This window comes from Centruroides vittatus, unplaced genomic scaffold (assembly GCF_030686945.1).
Source record: "Centruroides vittatus isolate TY-2023 unplaced genomic scaffold, ASM3068694v2 scaffold_1209, whole genome shotgun sequence".
Classification (NCBI taxonomy): Eukaryota; Metazoa; Arthropoda; class Arachnida; order Scorpiones; family Buthidae; genus Centruroides; species Centruroides vittatus.
Window position 1 is genome coordinate 942397 of NW_027122673.1, and position 19406 is coordinate 961802.

The 19406-nt window shown below is 33.7% G+C and overlaps 2 protein-coding genes across 2 annotated transcripts in view; one reads left to right on the forward strand and one right to left on the reverse strand.

Moving 5' to 3' along the window:
• LOC136986888 (uncharacterized) overlaps nucleotides 1-19406 on the forward strand; it is a 199693-nt gene that overhangs the window by 27757 nt on the left and 152530 nt on the right. The window lies entirely within an intron of this gene.
• The window catches only part of LOC136986855 (activated Cdc42 kinase-like), a 42651-nt gene continuing 39519 nt past the window's right edge, over nucleotides 16275-19406 (reverse strand). Inside the window, 6 exon segments of the mRNA XM_067284482.1 lie at nucleotides 16275-17484; nucleotides 17565-17634; nucleotides 17724-17889; nucleotides 17961-18188; nucleotides 18261-19149; nucleotides 19242-19361. Coding sequence (XP_067140583.1) covers nucleotides 17239-17484; nucleotides 17565-17634; nucleotides 17724-17889; nucleotides 17961-18188; nucleotides 18261-19149; nucleotides 19242-19361 — 1719 coding nt within the window. The 3' untranslated portion in view covers nucleotides 16275-17238.

Consider the following 19406-nt stretch of genomic DNA (forward strand, 5'->3'; position numbering starts at 1 on the left):
ACTTATCAAACAACAGGTTGCTGATCAAATACATCAACAGACAGAAACATCTAACATTAATGAAGATCATGTAACCTGTCAGGATAATCCAGCAACAAGCATTGATAATAACACACATACAACAATTACCACTAATGATACTACAGACACTTCCTCATCCATCACTGATAACATAGACTTGGATTTAGTTAATACGCTCTCACTTATATTTCAGGAAACACTCACTAAATATACAGGTACAGATCCCACACAACGACCACGAATACCAAAAATCAACACGTCAAAGGAAGTAGGAAAAACACTAAATTATGTAAACACTCACTTACTACCACACTACATTCATTCAATTTCTACACTCGCAGACATTCATACATTAGTTTATGCTGGGGCAGTCACAGTAGTGACACACCATGGACTGAAAGTACAATCACAGACAAATACACAGAAAACACAATTCTATCACAAGCCTGCCTGGCAGAGAAGAATAGAAACACAAATAAATGACATTAGACAGCAATTAGGCAGGCTGACACAATACACTAAAAACAACATAACACCCAAATTAAGGAAACAGCTCAAAAACATTTTCAAGAAAATAAAAACACACACAAAACATGAACATCACAACACACGCATTACAGAATACATTGATACACTAAAACAAAAACTTGCTGCCAAAGCACGTAGACTCAAACGATACAAAACATGTACACTACGAAAACAACAAAATAAATTATTTACAAACAATGAAAAACTCTTTTACAGACAAATCAATAACAAAGCAAACACTGATACACAGCACAGTGGCACACCAACAGAAGAAGAACTCACAACATATTGGTCTTCTCTTTGGTCCAGTGCTGTCACGCACAATGCCGATGCAGGCTGGATCGAGGAGGAGAACAGAAACTTGCACAACATACCAACTATGCCCTGTGTTGAAATAAACATACATGATTTCCAATACACTGTTAACAGAACACACAACTGGAAGACACCTGGTGTAGACAACATTCACAATTTCTGGTACAAAAAGTTTACATCACTGCACCAGGAACTAGCTAAACATCTAACACACATCATCATCAATCCACAAGACATGCCAAATTTTCTTACTCAGGGCATCACCTACATGAAACCTAAAAACAACAATACCACAGACCCCACACAATACAGACCAATTACATGTCTTCCAACACTCTACAAATTATTGACATCCTGTATTGCAAACAAAATATACAAACATGTTGAAGAACACGACATTCTAACGGAACAACAAAAAAGTTGCCGTAGAAATCACAAGGGATGCAAAGAACAGTTACTCATAGATTCAGTCATTCTACGGCAAGCACACAAACAACACAGAAACATACACATGGCATATATAGACTACAGAAAAGCATTCGACAGTGTTCCACACAGTTGGCTGCTACATATTTTACACATGTACAAAATACATCCATCACTCATTACATTCTTCCAAAACACTATGCAGCACTGGAGAACAACACTACATCTCAGGGTTCATAACACTTCCATACAAACAAACCAAATTTTTATTAAGCGAGGAATTTTTCAAGGAGATTCCTTGAGTCCTTTCTGGTTCTGCTTAGCCCTGAACCCATTATCCAACATGTTAAACAACACGCAATATGGTTACAATATTAGACACAAAAAAACAACACAGTTTACACTGTCATATCTCATGTACATGGATGACATAAAACTTTATGCATCCACACAAAAACAACTTCATCAACTCCTACAAATCACACATTCATACACCAAAGACATACAAATGGAATTTGGCCTAGATAAATGCAAAACACTTCACATAGAAAAAGGAATCCTGAAGAAAGAAGATTTTGCGCTTGGAAATGGAGACATTATTGAATCCATGGAAGAGGGCGAGTTCTACAAGTATTTAGGATTCCAACAGGCCAAACTAACAGAACATACACAAATAAAGCAAAGATTAATTAAAGAATACCAAAGTAGGTTAAATGCTATTCTCAGAACACAATTAAATGCAAAACACACAATTAAATGCAAAACACACAGTTAAAGCAATAAACACATATGTCATCCCAGTACTCACATATTCTTTTGGAGTTATACATTGGACTCACACAGATCTTGAGCAATTCCAAAGGAAAACAAGAACAACACTTACTAAGCATAAACAACATCATCCTAAATCCGCCACAGAAAGATTAACCCTTCCGCGTAAAGATGGTGGACGTGGCCTGATTGACATAGTTAACCTTCACTACAAACAAATACAGTCACTGCGAGAGTTTTTCTACAAAAAACAAGAAACATCACAATTACATAAAGCAGTAATTCTAGCAGACTCAAATAACACACCATTAAACTTACACTCACATCATATGGACACAACACAACACATAAAAAGCATAGACACCATTAAGCAATCGTGGGCTCGAAAGGCACTCCATGGCAGGCATCCTTATGATCTGGTTAGCTCGGGGATGCCTCTTTGGGGAGACGGAAGGATTCATGATCGCCATACAGGATCAGGTCGTAAATACTAAAAACTACAGAAAACACATACTCAAAGATGCAACACTCACAAATGACACATGCAGAAAATGTCACATCATGCCAGAAACTATACAACACATCACCTCTGGTTGCAAGCTCTTGGCACAGACAGATTATTTACACAGACATAATCAAGTAGCAAATATAATACATCAAAAGCTTGCAAAAAAACACAAATTAGTAGACATCCATGAACCATAATACAAATACATTCCACAGACACTATTGAAAAACAACACGCCCAAAATGTAATACAACAGAGCCATAATCACAGATAAAACAATTTACCACAACAGACCAGACATCACACTCATTGACAAACACAATAAAATCACATACATTATAGACATATCCATTCCAAACACTCACAATATACAAAACGCATGCACTGAAAAAATTAGCAAGTACACAGAACTCGCCCAGGAAATAAGGCATCTGTGGAGGATGGATAGGGTGCTTATTGTACCTGTTGTTCTCTCCTCTACAGCTGTCTTACCACACACACTACACAAAAGCCTGGGCACATTACAATTGAATAGAAACACATACATCACACTACAGAAGGCCACTATATTGAATACATGTCATATTGTAAGAAAATTCCTGAATACAGACACACACACTGATACACTTCTTTAATTTCTGTTTTGGTTACTATGCCTTGACTTTGCTCTGGCATAGTACACAGCAACCGGTGTTAACCGAGTATATATCACTTAACCCAACATAATAATAATAATCAGCGCAGAGCCCAAACGAATAGAAGTTGAAAGTTGAAATTTGGTACACAGTTAGGGTACGTTACAAGAACGCACACAAAGAAGGGATTTTTCGAAATTCCTCTCCACGGAGGAGAGGGACAGGATTAAGTCTTAACATTTCCATCAACAATGGAAGTGTTAATAGCGTAACGAAATACAAGATAATTTTAATCGTGACGTTCGACATATTAAGATTTATATTTCTAATGGCCGCCGCCATCTTGAAATAGTAAGTTTTCTCGAATTTTTTTATTACAATATAAAATTATAAATAAAGTTGAAATAGATATATCTATTGTTTGCCTTCTGTTTAATATATTTTTATAAATCTATTTATTAATTTTTATATGTTAATAAATAAATTTGTTACATGTGCATGAGAAAGTTTTTAAATGAAGTAAAATATTATCTCCTCCAAGTACTTTAAAGAGTTTAATTTATATAGCATGTAAAAAGCCCTCTTTCAATTGTTCCGACATGGCAGAATAAGCTTTAAAAAATAAAAATCATTAAAACGAATATAAATTAATAAATATGCATTGAATTAAAAATAATCAGGTATTTTTACTAAATCGGCTCGATCGTCCGCGATACGCAACAATATCGGAAACAATAGATCTTTCCATTGTTTCACTTTCTTTGTTGTAAGTAGGCGATTTTCGAGTGAGAAAGAAACTTTTGCGATTTTTTGCTTTATTTCTTGAAAATAATTGCTTCGGATATAAACGTGAGTAATATTTTGCCAGATTACACAATATACTGTACAAATATTTTGATAAAAATAGAATTACCGATCTAGAAATTTATCATTGAATAATCATAAGGTTCTTCAAGTTGAGTAAGAGCACAGAACTAGAATAAAAATATTCATTTAAAGATAAATTTCAATATTTCAAACTGATTTGTAATATTCCAAAACAGTTTAAAATGTGAAAATTTATTTTGTATTATTATTTTTTATTATTTATGATCAAAGCGATTGGCTTTATTCAAAATTTCCTGTAGTTGTCGTCTGTGTATATTCTTATGTCGAGTTATGCGGTCAAATTTGCATTAAGTAACAATGGAAGTCTTAACAACAAACGTGTTACGTAACAACAGAAGTGTTAAGAAAAACCGACGTGCAAGACGCAGATGCAATTTTTTCTTTTCTGCGAAAAATCGAAATATTTTTAGACCAGCCTATAAGTTCTGTAATTAGTCTAAAAAAAGAAAAACCCAATTCTTGCATTCTGTGAAAACAGGTAAGATTAATTATAACGTAATGATCTTAATCTTCGCTATCGTTACTTTTGCCAGAGCAACGCCGGCCTACCTGCTAGTACAGTATAAAATAGTTTTTATATTCACTAGAATTTCTTATTTCCCTAACTTTTCCTAATCCCGATATTCCGAAATAAAAGTGAACTGAAACGTAATGTTTCGCTATGTAAATTTATAAAAAAATATCAAATTAGCAACAGACGTTACAATCGTTACGGTCTGTGTTTATGAAGCGGTAGTATAGGAGTTCTCAAGCTACATATTCACGTGTGTCGCTTCGTAAACGATTCAAGCAACTGCTTAAGAAACAAAAGTAATATTTAAAAAAATTTTATTTAAATGACAAGTAAAAAAGTTTCACGTCGAGGTCATTTATTTGGATCAAACTCGATTTAAATATTTTGCATCCTTAATGACTGACAGGTGCCAAGTATGAAATGCGACGCCGACAACTAAAACTTGAAAATCGGACAATCACTTAAAAGGCTCAAACTGTCACTTTTTTCTCGACTGGCCGGTGGCTTGTAGAAGCGAGGTCGTCCCACTTCAGGTTCCAGGCCTGAATTTTGTAGGTTCGATTTACTGTGTGGAATCTTTTTTTTTTTATTTAGTTTCTTCCGTCTTTAATACACTACTAATCTTATTTAAAAATTATTCTCAAATATTTATGTACATGTGAGGTTGGTGTATAATTTTTTCATGCTGTAAAACACAACGAAAAATAAACAATACTATTAGTTTTGGACGCCAGCAGATGGCGTCGGAGTGGCAGAAGTGTAACTAAAGCTGTGTTACACGGTGGATCGTTACCAAACACATTACTTTTTAAACTTGGTTTCATTAATAAAAGCTAAAAAATAACATTCAAATAAAGGAAACCATTAAAAGTTGATCCATAAGAATAGTTAATGCAGATTTGACAGTAAGACTCAACATGACAATACATACAGACAACAACTACAGGAAATTTTGAATAAAGCCAATCGCCTTGATAATAAATAAAAAAATTATAATGCGAAATAAAAGTTCATATTTTAAACGGTTTTGGAATATTACAAATCAGTTTAAAATATTGAAATTTATTTTTAAATATATATTCTTATTCTAGTTCTGTGCTCTTTTTCAACTTGAAGAACCTCATGATTACTCACTGATAAATTTCTAGATCGGTAATTCTTTTTTTATCAAAATATTTGTACAGTATATTGTGTAATCTGCCAAAATATTACTCACGTTTATATCCGAAGCAATTATCCGATCATTTTTTAGACAATGCAAATTAGATGAGAAAAATGACTTAATTGCTATTTGTAATATACAGTTTAACATCAATGATAATTCTTGGTTAACACTTAAATACTATAACGACGTTGTTGATGATTCTACGCTTGACAATAATAACTACAGTGAAAATATGGAATTAGCAGCTAATGGGAATTACAACAAAACTTTAATCTCCTTTTGGAACTGTCAGGGTTGGAAAACTAAATTGCATGCTTTAAATACAAAATTCTTTTTAAACTTAAACGTGGTAGTTGGAGTTACTGAGACTTGGTTAACAAATCTAAGTACAGCGGAAAAAAATTATTTAGAACCTGACAATTGCATTGTATTCAGTGGAGCTCATAGATTGAGTAAGTACGGTCGTCCTTCTGGCGGAATTTTACTTTTAGTTAAGAAAACTTTTGGGCATATCATTTACCAACATACTACGTCGTATTATATAGTGGCCATCATAAAATTAAATGAAAAGCTCAATTCTGAGTGTAATGAGCATTATTTAGGAACAATAGTCACATATCTCGCACCTTCCGGTGATAAAAAAATCAATCCTTTCAGCATTTCAACATCATATGGATAGATGGGCTTTTTTAACTCAGAGTTGGATTATTGGCGGAGATTTTAATTCCCGTATTGGTGAAAATATGGATACCAAATTTTATCGAAATTATGAAAATATTAGTAACACAAGAAAATCTAAAGACAAAAAGTTTAATGGCGAAGGCAAAATATTGTTGGACTTTGCGCAAGAAAATCAACTCATTATATTGAACGGCAGGCTAAATGGCGACGTCCCTGCTGAATTTACATATTTATGCAACAATAATAAATCAATAATCAATTACATAATATGTTCTGAAACTTTGGTTGATCAGTGTATTGCTTTAACAATTTTGAATGAAGACTTATCTGATCATTTCCCGATGCAGCTTGAAATACAAAATGATGAATCCACGATAAAATTTTATAGAGAAGCTCAACTATCCAAAAATAAAAAGAACTATCACATAAAGTTTAACATGCTGAAATGGTTAACTTGTTCTGAATCCATAACTGATAAACTTTTAACGCAAGAGAAAAACAACGTTCCTATTGCAAACTATCGGAGGTTAATATCTAAATTATCGAAATGTCAGGTTAAATATCGCAATTCGACCAGAAAAGTAAAATATAAAATCTCTTGGTTTGATGACTGCTGTTATCGACATAAAATTATTAAACAACGTTGGCTAAAAACATTTAGGAAAACTAATTTATCTGAGGACCTGAACAATCGACGGCCGGATGGCCGAGCGGTCAAGGTGGCAGCCTACCGCTCTGGGGGACCCGGGATCGAATCCGAACGGGTCGAATAATTCCCAGGAATTTTTCGGGGGTGGTCCGTTCGGATATGTCGGGCCCCGTCCCTCACCACCCGGTCGCCCCATTGTGGGCCTGGCCGAACCCATAATGGGCCTTCTAAAAGAGGCCCTCTTAGTGCCCACAGGGCGGAAAGAGTTAAAAAAAAGGACCTGAACAAATACATTAATTTAATAAGAGCAAAAAAAAAACGTCATTTGTTTAATTTAAATAAAACATTAATGGAGGCAAAAGATTCGAGAACTTTTTGGGAAATTATTAATGATTATCGACAGAATAGACATGGTTATACTAACCAAAGAGTTATCAGTCGTGAAGACTGGGTTGACCATTTTCATAAATTTTCGGACGAATATTTATATAACCAGTCTAATATTCACAATGAATATTCCACGATTCTTCATTTAAATCATGAAGAAACTATTAATGTCCACGAAATTCAAGAATGTATTAACCAGCTAGAAAACAAATCGGCCCCTGGATCCGATGGCATTCCTAATTCCTTAATTAATCTTCTGCCTTTCAAATTAATACAGTATTTAACTAGATTCTTTAACAATATCTACTCCAACGGAGAAATTCTTTTAAACTGGAAAGAGGTGATTCTATCTATGATTTACAAACATGGTAACAAAGACGATCCTGCGAACTATCGACCAATTGCGTTACTGTCAAATTTCAGAAAAATTTTCACAGCCATATTAGCCAAAAAATTGAATACGTGGACAAAAACAAATAATTTACACAATCCTACTCAATATGCTTATATAGCACACGGAGGCACGCAAAAAGCCTTATTTGTTTTATTGGCACTTATACAACTGCAGTTATTAAAAAAGAGAAGAAAAGTCTTTGCTATTTTTCTAGACTTATCAAAAGCATACGATTCAATATGTATAAAACTGCTCCAAAATAAATTATATAAACATGATGCTAGTAAACGTCTAATAAATATTATTGGTCAACTTTACGGCAATTATAATGTAATAATTAAACAAAATAATATATGTGGGACGCCATTTACAGTCAGCGGGGGATTGTTGCAGGGTGATCCTTTATCCCCTTATTTATTTAATTTTTACCTATTTGACCTGATGACATTTGTATTCATTCATTATCCTATGCAGACGATATAGTCATTGTTGCTTCATCTGCAATTGCTCTTTGACGTAAAATTCTAAAAATAAACGAATACAGTCAAACCTGTTTTTATGCGGGGGATAGGGACCGCATTAAAAAAAACGCATAAAAAAAATCTCACGAAACTTCACGAATGGCTGTAAAAAATAGTTTTCGCAACACAATTAAAAAAATTTTTTTATGCGGTCAACAGGGACCGCATAAAAAAAGTCTCACATAGAAAATAACTCAAAACCGTACGAAATAGAATTTATTGACAACAGATGTCAGCACTTGACTGCATCGTCTGGTCTATCGTCTGTTTTACATATTTTTGTCCAGGTGGTGTTTTGTTGACTTAAAAAGTAAATTATTTCATTTTTCGCATATTCATGCAATAATATTACTATAATAAGTGCATTTATGCTATAATAAGTTTATTTAGCTATAATAAGTCAACGTGAGACATGACGAATCGCACGAGACTAGTCGCCAACTATACCGCACAAATAAAAAATCGCACAAAAAAAACCGCATAAATTAAAAATTCGCATTAAAAAAATCGCACATAAAAAGAGCGCATAAAAACAGGTTTGACTGTATTTAAATAAGTTAAAGGTTAAAATTAATCCTAAGAAATCTGAGGTTATGATTTTTAGAAATGGGAATAGAATGTCTAAAAAAGTCATGTCTTTCTATATTCACGATGAAAAAATAAACATTGTTAATGAAAAGAAATGTTTGGGCCTCATATGGACTTTTAATTTGTCATTCGAGAGACACTTTTGTACGTTGTCGCTAAATCCAGAAATCTTTTGAATAATTTGATAATTTTATTTTCTAAAGCAAAGATAAGAAATAATAAGACTCACTTTAAATTGTTTAATTCTATAGTGCTAAATGCATCGCTGTACGCTGCTCCTATTTGGTGTCTTAACAAATTCGATAATCTTGAAAAACTTCAAAATATATTCATACGTAAGCTATATCAATTGCAGTTCAACATTCCAGGGAGTGCTCTTCGCTTGGAATTTAACAGATACAAGATAAACGCGATCTTGTTTAAGGCCTGCATGAAATGGTTACAAAAGATAATTAATACAGATGACTTGTCTACTAGGCTTGTATTATTATTATACAATAAATCTCAGAAGTCAAATACAAATCGGAATTGGATTACCCAACTGTCTCATATACTTAACGAATACGGTTTTTCCATTGATCCAGTTTTTAATTATCTCAGAAATAATAATCAATATATCAACCAATTCATGCATAGAGTTATAGAACATTCCATAGTTCAAGATACTGAGGATGTTCGTAATAGAAGCAACAAGTTCTATTACGACCTTATCTTTAACTATCCAATTATTAACAATTATATTTTTACGAACTTAACTTTTCAAGTTTAAAAGTTTTTTATCCAGATGAGACTTAATCAAAAAGGACTCATATTAGAAGGTAAATATTTAGAATATGCCCATTCCACCTGTCCAAACTGCAAAAAACTAATATCAAAAATTCATTTATTCTATGGATGTGACTTCGATAAAGATCAAGACTCAGAGACCACAAGAAATCAAAATGTCAACCAAAGTCTAGTGAGTCATATGTATGATAAGTTTAACCAGGCTACCACTAATGAAATTTTTAATTTCTATAATGGCGTTAGAAGACTTTTGAATGTAAAATCTTAAATACCATATGTGATCTCATAAACTGTAGATATGTTTGTTCTTTGTAATTGAATGTCTGTTTTCCATCTTATACTAAACGTCATGTACCCCCTTGTAACAGGCGATTGCCTATTATGTTAATAAACTGATACTAATACTAATACAACTTACAACAAAGAAGCTAAAACAATAGGAAAATCTATTGTTGCCGGTATTGTTGCGTTTCGCGTGACGATCAAGTCGATTTAGTAAAAATACCAGATTCTTTTTAATTCGACAAACATCGAAATAGCGTAAAACGAATTTTTAATTTTTAGCGGACTTTTTATTTCAAGATGGCAGCAACCATTAAGGTTTGCTGGAGTGAAGAGGCCGATCGGAGATGCAGAGGGCTTTCTGTTTCCCGTTTTAATAACTCGACGATTTCAATCCAGAAAAGCCGAAATTTTTACAATAAGTTGCGTAATTTTTCCCTTGTGTTATGCAATGTTATTTTAAAAAATAACATTCGTGTCTGGTGCCACCTTTTATGACATTTTGTTGTGAAAACAACGTTTTTTATTATTAATTATTATAAGATGACAAAAACGTTAATTTTGAGGGTAGCGATTGGTTTTATAGAAATTATCGTAAATGCTAATAACGAGTAGTCTTCGTTAAGTCCGATCTCTTACGAGATTGCCCACTATTTCCCTATCTTCTTCTTTATCATCATGAATGTTACTTATAATCAAGTTACCTTACCAAATTTCGTGTTATCATCTTTAATTTATTCGAAGATATTAAATGAAATAGATACCAACATCCGCACTCGCATGCCACATGCAGATATCTTTCCTGTTAAGAGCATTTTTAATTTGTTTCTTTTATAAAAATCATCCCTACTTTCAAAATTAAGCTTGTTTCAATTATAGAAGTATAAAATAAAATTTAACAAGCTAGGAACAAAAGATTACTGCGTAGCAATGTTTTTCAACCTATTTGGTCATGTGGCACTTACAAAATATGGAAGCATTCACTTTGTTGGAAAAATTAAAGGCTTACGTGTATTATTTAATAATATACATTTGCTATAATACAATTTTAATGACTTCGTGAACGTTTATTTGAGAACAATCTTCCATTTATACTTATACTATTTATACAACACGAATTTAAAATTGCACGAAACCTGTTTAAGCGATACTGTGGTTGAAAAACATTGCTGTATAGGTTAGTGCAGAGATGGCGAACCCGCGGCACGCGTGCCACAGTGTGGCACGGCGGTGTTTTAACAGTGGCACGCGAAGACTTATTGAAAAATTTCAAAAATATTATTATTATTTTCAGGAACTTTGTGAAATTCCGTAAAAACCCTACTCATACGTTACTGAATACAACAGTGCCGGAAAGCGGCACTGCTTGACAGCAGTACCCCATAATCAGCCTATACATAACATTTTTTCACCTTTATATATTTTTTAGTATTTTGAAAAAGGTGGAAGTGGCACGCATAATCTTTTTCTTTTACATAGCGGCACTCTTCCCAAAAAAGTTGGCCAACCCTGGGTTAGTGCAATTTCATCTCCAAACTTTTTTGATGGCGTACTTCGAAGACGAAAATAATTATAAGTTTTACCCCGTATAATATAATATAAATCATTTTGATTTAAGTAACACAAAATAAAAGCATTGTGTTTTGACCATACCTGTTATTATATGTTTAAAAATCTGTTGTTTTTGGGTACTCGAATACATATTCGGACGAAGAATTGGAAGGAATGTCGAGTCCAAATGAATCTCACTCGTCTGCAATAAAACTTTTCAAATAAATTAGAAAAATGTGCATATAATACTTATGTTTATGAAGTAAATTACCGAGAAAAAGTTGCGAAAAATTTTCACTATAAATGCATAATTGCTGCTCTACCCGCAATTTGAATTTATTTCCTGAATGATCGCGAGTGATGGTGAGCCTACTTCTTCGGGAGGATGACTGAGGGATTAGACAGCCTGCAAACAGGGGACACATACAGTATTTCGAAAAGAAATTTGGCTTAACCCAAGTATCGATTTGAGTACCCTCGGGATACGGGCATCCCATTTTGGAGACCATTGGGTATATTGTATACAAAATTCAATGTTTATATTTAAGATTTACAAGAAAATCTCAGAAGAATTGTTTTTAGAATTTTTTTTTTTTGTAAAATTTTGATGTAGTTATCGTTTAGGCTATTTATTACTGATTTTATTAATGGTAATTAAGTACTGTATTATACTTATTTGTATGATGGAAACACCATGTATTGTATATATTGCGCTCTGAATTTTCTATATACCAGATGGCGCCACAGTCGTCTTAGCTTCTTGTTGAATTTTCTATTTGCCAGATGGCGCCATTGTTGGTGATGACGCTCTAAATCAGCGGTCGGCAACCGGTAGTCCGCGGACCATTGATGGTCGTGGTGAAATTTGTAACATTGATCAACTGAAGGTTACGCGAAGTATTACGAATGGAATGCAAAATGCTTAGTTGCTTTTTTCTCACTTTTTGGGGGGTTTTATTCGAATCTAAAACCAAATACGAAGCGACTGTGGTTATAAATAAATAATGAACAATAAACAACATTGTGAGTGCGATTGTCGCCCTTCGTGGAAAAACGCTAAGAACCCATGAACTAATTTCAAACATGCAGCAATGAATTTTTTGCATTAATTTGTTATAATTAAACACGCGAGTTTCATATTAATATAGTAAAATTGAACTTTTATGATCATTATTCTACAGATTTTGTATCGTTTAAAAAAATTCATGATAGTGGTCCGGGGGGGATTCAAAATTGTGAGTTTAGTGGTCCATTTGGTCGGAAAGGTTGCCAACTGCTGCTCTAAACGACTATCGCCATGTTTTATTTTTATAGATTAAATTAAAAGTTACTACATTAAAAATTTAAATTATTAAGATCATATTGGTAAAAGGCAAGCAAATGAAAATACCAGATTTCATGAAAAAGTAGAAAAAAATAAAAATATTACTGACCCTTCAGATTAAGGTCAATCAGAAAGCTTAATCTGTAAAGGAAATATCCTGGTTTAACGATGAAGAAAAAATTAATATTAAGGGCAATACTGTTATTGCTTTAATAAACATATTTCTCTTCATTATGAGAGAGACCAAAACTAGTATACTGTTATACTGTACTAAATTATACTAGGACTTAATCCTATGTTTTGTACTAGAGCTTGCACGTATTTGCAAGCTCTATTGAATTAATTTCAGTTCTGTTTTTATCTTAAAAAATTGGCACTGAGCCGTTATGGTGATTCTAAAGAACAATTTTATAAGATCAAACTGAAATTAATTCTAGAAGTCTGGAATTAATTCAGTTTTATCTTATAAAAATTCTAGAATTAATTTCAGTTTCATCTTATAAAATTGTTCTCTAGAATCACCATAACGATTCAGCGCCAATTTTTTAAGATAGAAACAGAACTGAAATTAATTTTAGAAACTGTACCTTGACCACTTCCCAGTTCCCTCATCACCCATACAGACAGCTGTCTCAGACTATTGCGGTGTTTCTTCCTGTGTGGACATTTTGCTTGTTGTGTTTTGGTTCCGAAGTAACTTTCTTGTGTTTGATTGTTTCCCAACACTACAAGCTTTTGTTTTACTGGATTACCCTTGCGTGGATTGTGTGGATACTTCGTTACCTCACTGAGACTGGGACTGAAGACTCTAAGGCAGCGTTTCTCAAAGTGGGCGATAACGCCCCCTTGTGGACGGTGAGTGAATCTAGGGAGCGCTGGAGGCAGGGTACTGAACGGTGACCAAAGGAAAAAGTTGGGGTCACTGACAGCCATTCCCTTTCCTCTGTTAAACAGATAAGAGGAAACATTGCGTTTAATGGTTTCCAGATGTTGAGAACAATATACGGTAAGGACACAAAGTGTGAGAATCATAGAAAAGTTTTCCTAAGAAAATTTTCAATACTTTCTCTCACAAGAGAAAATGGGTTAGGGGGCATTGGGTATAACTTTATGGAACAAAGGGGGCGGTAGATCAAAAAAGTTTGGGAATCACTGCTCTAAGGCTTGGGTGAGTACCTCTTTTGTTACTACCAACCAGTTCTTTTCCCCCTCTGCTTTAGCTAAACTCTTGTCTGCTACTGTAGAGTTCCGTAGGCGTTTGGCCAAATTTTTCCTATTCCACAATTGTCACCACTCTTCCTGGTTGGTGTTATACAGTAGTACAGTAGTATCGATTATCCGATCCCCGATCAACCGTCACATCGGTTAACCGACCGCGTTCTAGTCGGCAAATTCAAATGTCGGGTAGTGATGTGGTGCCACAATATTTAGCTATGTCTTGGCTACTTTAATATTATTTTTGTTAAATTTTTGCGTGTTTTAGCTGGTAACACTGGCTCGACCATGAAAGGGAAGGACCGAAGATATTCGAAATATTTAACAAAGGGTTCGCTAGCAGAAAATTTTTCCCTGACAATCACCGACAAACGAAATGGAAGTTTTGGCTAGAAATGAATACAATACCTTTTCTTGCGATATATCTAATAATCAGTGGTGTATTTGGAACGTAACGAGCCCTGGGCGAAGACCAGGTAACAATAGTATATTAGTGCTGTCGACCTTTTTTCTTTTTTTATTTAGGCAAAGAAATTTTTCACCCCGAATGGCACTGCTGATAATAGACAGATGTCATCGTCTCTCGAAATACAATATCCTTTTTATTTCGCTGTCCATAGCCCGACACGTGTTCCACAGCCGTCTTGTATTATCTCGCGCGAGTTAGATTGTGAGATCTCGCTTATGACTGGATCTAGTTTCAAGAACTCTCTTGAATCGATCGCGATTAAACCTCGTTTCGGTCGAGAGAGATCGCACCAAGACATAGTCCCCGACCTTGCTTTTAATCTAGATTGAATGGCTCGGTGCGAACGGGGTATAAGGCTCTAGTTTAGTAGTATTACAGAGTATAATACGTATATTTTAATATATTAAAAAAAAAAACCACAGAAATGTTCCGTGTGTTTAACAAGGTTCGGAAAACTGAAAATTTTAACGGGTTCGACCGAACCTGTGCGAACCCGCGGAATATCACCACTGCATATGTACCCATTAAAGTATATACACTTAGGGTACTATTCAGTCTACAAATACGTAGTAAAAATAAAATTTTACTGCTTAATTAAAGAGTTAAAAAGATCGATTGCAAATAAAATAACTTATAATTATACTTACACTAAATACCAACAACTGCCTAATCATATCGGGCTATTTACGGCTATTATACATAAATTATAAACCAATTTGGCACTAGAGGTAGACATTAGGTTCCATCTCATATTAACTTTAATAATTATAATTTAATTAATACATTTAAATAATTTAGGCCTACTGGAAGAAAAAAATCGTAGTGACATCGGACCAATAGAGAGCAGAATGCGCGATCCTTGCATAATGGGGTTTGCGCGCTAATTTTTATGTGCGCGTTAATCAAGCCGAATAGTTTGGCCGAATATTCGGCCATTTGGCCACGCTCCTGGCCGAATATACTATTCGTTACATCACTAATAATTACTGTATATAAGAGGTTATGTATAATATAACATTGAATGGGTCGACAGAAAAAATACTTCTTTAAAAGGGTAATACACGAAAATGATTAGGAACCGTTGTATTAATTGGTTTAACTTTTCATTTTTATTGGTTTGTAGGCAACTTGAACCAATCTGCCAACTTTGTTTCAAGATATTAAATGAAATAGATGCCAACATCCGCACTGGCATGCCACATGTATTTACAGCAACTTTTTTTTTGCTACCAGTGCCATAAATGTCGTTTTCACTGACTTCTATGAGTATTGTCTAAAGTAACTTATTAAAATGTCACTTTAATGTTTGTTATTTATCATGTTTTGTATCCGCTTATTGGTTAGAATGTGCTCCGAAGAGGTAAACTTTATGGCCTCCTTGAAGTTCACTGGTAATTTCAGATAGAAACAAGAACAGATGTTCCAGAACAATACATTTTCTTTCAATTTAAACAATAATAATTTAAACAACAATTATCCCAACTCTACTTCCAGTAGAGTTGGGATAATTGGGTCATAATAAACACGTTAGTAGTGTGAAGTTCAAATTCTGTTACAGTGGGTGAGGTAAGTAGTGTTTGACTGGTTATCCACTTGACTGCCGGTGGGCAATAGTAATCTCATGTAGGATATAGGAAAAGCTGAACATAAACAATATTAGAAAAAGGGTAATTTATTCATATAAACAATCCTATCTACAAAAAAGTTTTGTTATAAAACAAATCCCAGTATTAAAAAATACCACATTAGTTATAAAATTTGTACTAATGCTATATACACATGTTAATCACACTGGCATGGTTAAGGCACTTATTCCATATATACATTCAGATGTTATCTACATTTTCATTCACAGAGTGTAAAATTTAATGCTTTACACATTAATTCTTTAAACTAGAAATTTCCAAATCACACGTCGAAAAAAAAAATATAATTTCTCGCCTTTTGTTCTACAAAAGAGTATACAAATTTTTCTACAAAACAAACACATTTACATTAATACAGACTATGAATTAAATAAGTAATAATACTTAATAAAGTTAACTGATCCCAATATCTGCGACACATAAATATGTATATACACATAAACTATATATTACAGAAGACGAAAAATAAACGTGCAAGCGACAATGTTAATTTTGATCGTGGAATCTTAAGTCGAGGTATTTTCCGAACGGAACCATTGGCAGTCGTAGTACACAAACTTTTAACACAACACTCGAAAAAAACGGTCGCAAGAGTTTCTAGTGTCATTACAAAAGTAACAATGTGAACGAGTCGACGACAAAAAACAATTTTACGTTAAAAGAAACTGAAACATCAACGGTAATGAAAAAATTAACTTCAAAATGTTATGGCAGAAACTTGTTTGCGTACTTTTGTCGGCAATTAAATATACTTTGCATTTGCATAAACCATCAGGAATATGTCAAGGCACTTAATATGCATGTATACAAAACTTTTGTAATGTTAAAATATTGTCCAGTTTAAAAAAAAACACAAAAATCAACAAAATAAATATTAATAATTTGTTTGCGCTTTGTAAAAAGTTAGTAATCTTTGTGTGGTTTGCAAAGTGCAAACAAACACTATTTAATACATTCGGTTAATGCAGTTAAGTCTAGGAACGACGAACGAATTCGTCGTTCCTAACTTCGGTCGTGTCTTCGATACTATCATGCGTAGCCAGAATACAGGAAACTGCCTGCTGTACGTTCCAATCGCACTGAAGTAGTATGTTTTTGCTATTTTCTATATTAATATTGTAGGTATTTAAAATACGGAGTAAACTGGCGAGTTTGATAGCGTTATGAATGTTCCAATCGGTATCGTTCAGTGCAAAGAGGCAATCTTCGGGCGTTATCGACTATAAATAATAATTTTTAAAAAATTACAGAGAATATTTTTTGTAATTTTTAGTCAATTGAAAATTAAAGCTTTACTCACTTCTTTTGCGAGTACTTTTTGCATTATTCGTACTTCGTCCGAATCTATTCCTCTAGCCCGACCTTGAGTTCTATTCAATAGTAGGAAAATAATGTTGTTATTTAGAAAATTTTTGATTTAAAAAAAAGAAAAAGGGAAACTGCTCTTTTCTAAATTTACCTTTTAGAATTTGGTTTATCCATAGCAAATTCTAAGAGATCTTCGCAACTAACGTGATCGCTACTATTGTAAATAGCTGGAGAAGGTGCGCTCTCTTCTGGAATATCGTCCAAACTATCGACTTCTGCTTGAATTTGACTCTCAAAAGAGTCATTCAAACTGAAAAGTTATTATTATATTTACTATTTACCAACATATTCTCTTATAAAATTAGGAAATAGTAGAATTATCTGCAAGTTTTTGCTGGTTTGGGAGGATAAATGCAATTTTCTGTCGGAAACGTAGTTTGTAATCCATCAAAGGTGTCGACTTTTCGAATATTTTTGTCGTCATTTGTTAATTTATTATCCGACAAAACTGGCTGACCGAAAGATCCATGCAAACCTGATTCAATATCAGTTGAATGTTTAACAGTTACAATCTCACTGGTATCGTTATTTGCTGGAATAACTAGTGGATATTTATGTTAATGACATTTTAAAACCAGCGGTGATCTTGTCCTATTTCTAGGAGGAAGAGGATTCTGATAATAATAACAACATTCATTGTTATCTTCTTTATTATTATTATTGCAAGTATCCTGTGACGTAGCATTCAGAAAAGTAGATTTCGACTGATAAATTTTCGTTGCTTCCGTTTCGTTCCTTTCATTGTCGTTATTGACATCAGAGAAGCGTTCATTTGACATCAAGACAGGGTTTGCCGAATGAGTATTTTCAATTTCGCGATGAGTATTAGTGACGTGTTTTGCACTACGTTTATTACCTCGAACTTTGGGTCGAACGGGTCCACCCATTCGTAACATTCTAAGTGCATTTGAATTCAATGCATCGTGCTCAGAATCCACCGTATCTATTCCACTCTGTAAATTGTTACGATGTCCATACAGAATAGAATTTTGTTATGAAGAATTATGCGACGGAACAGGGTGAGATAAGCTTCGTTCTAATCCTTGACCTTTGTCAACTAAACTATTATAAGCCTCTTTAGCTTCCTTACTAATAATATCATTGATATCAGGTATGGATTCTGCCTCTTCACTGAAATTTCTTCTTTCAGGTTTGGGGCTTGTTTTGAATTTAAAAGAGAACTTTCGTTTTGTTAACGACAAAGTTTTGGGGCTTTCTAATGCAACATCCGAATCCGATTTATATTCAAGTTCCAACATACTTTTGCTGGCAAGTTCTTTAGCCATTGCAATAGCTGAATCTAATGTATGTTGATCCGTAGCAGATATGGGCTTTACCATAATTTGTTTCTTTCTACTGCCTTCTCTTCCAATTAGTTTTGATGTAATTTCTTTTATTTCATTCTTTACATTGTTATTATTTTCTGCAGAATGTTGTTCTTCAACTTCCGTATCTTGTTTGTTTGACGCCAATGCCTTAAACACCTCATCCATTAAAGATGGCCCAAAATCTAACATCTGTTAAATAAAATATTTTAAATTATTATGCATCTGCAATCGACTAAATAGTTTTGAATTTATTTTCTTACCTCAAATCAAGGACTTTCGACCGATGCGAAGAGTTCCTCGTCACTTATTTCGTGATATTCACGATCGGGACCATGCTTCAAAGAATCGCCATGTTTATGCTTCTTCTTTGTATCTTTATTGACAATTTCTTCATCTTTGCTCTTAAAATTCATGCACGAATCAAAATTTTCATTGTACATTTCCTT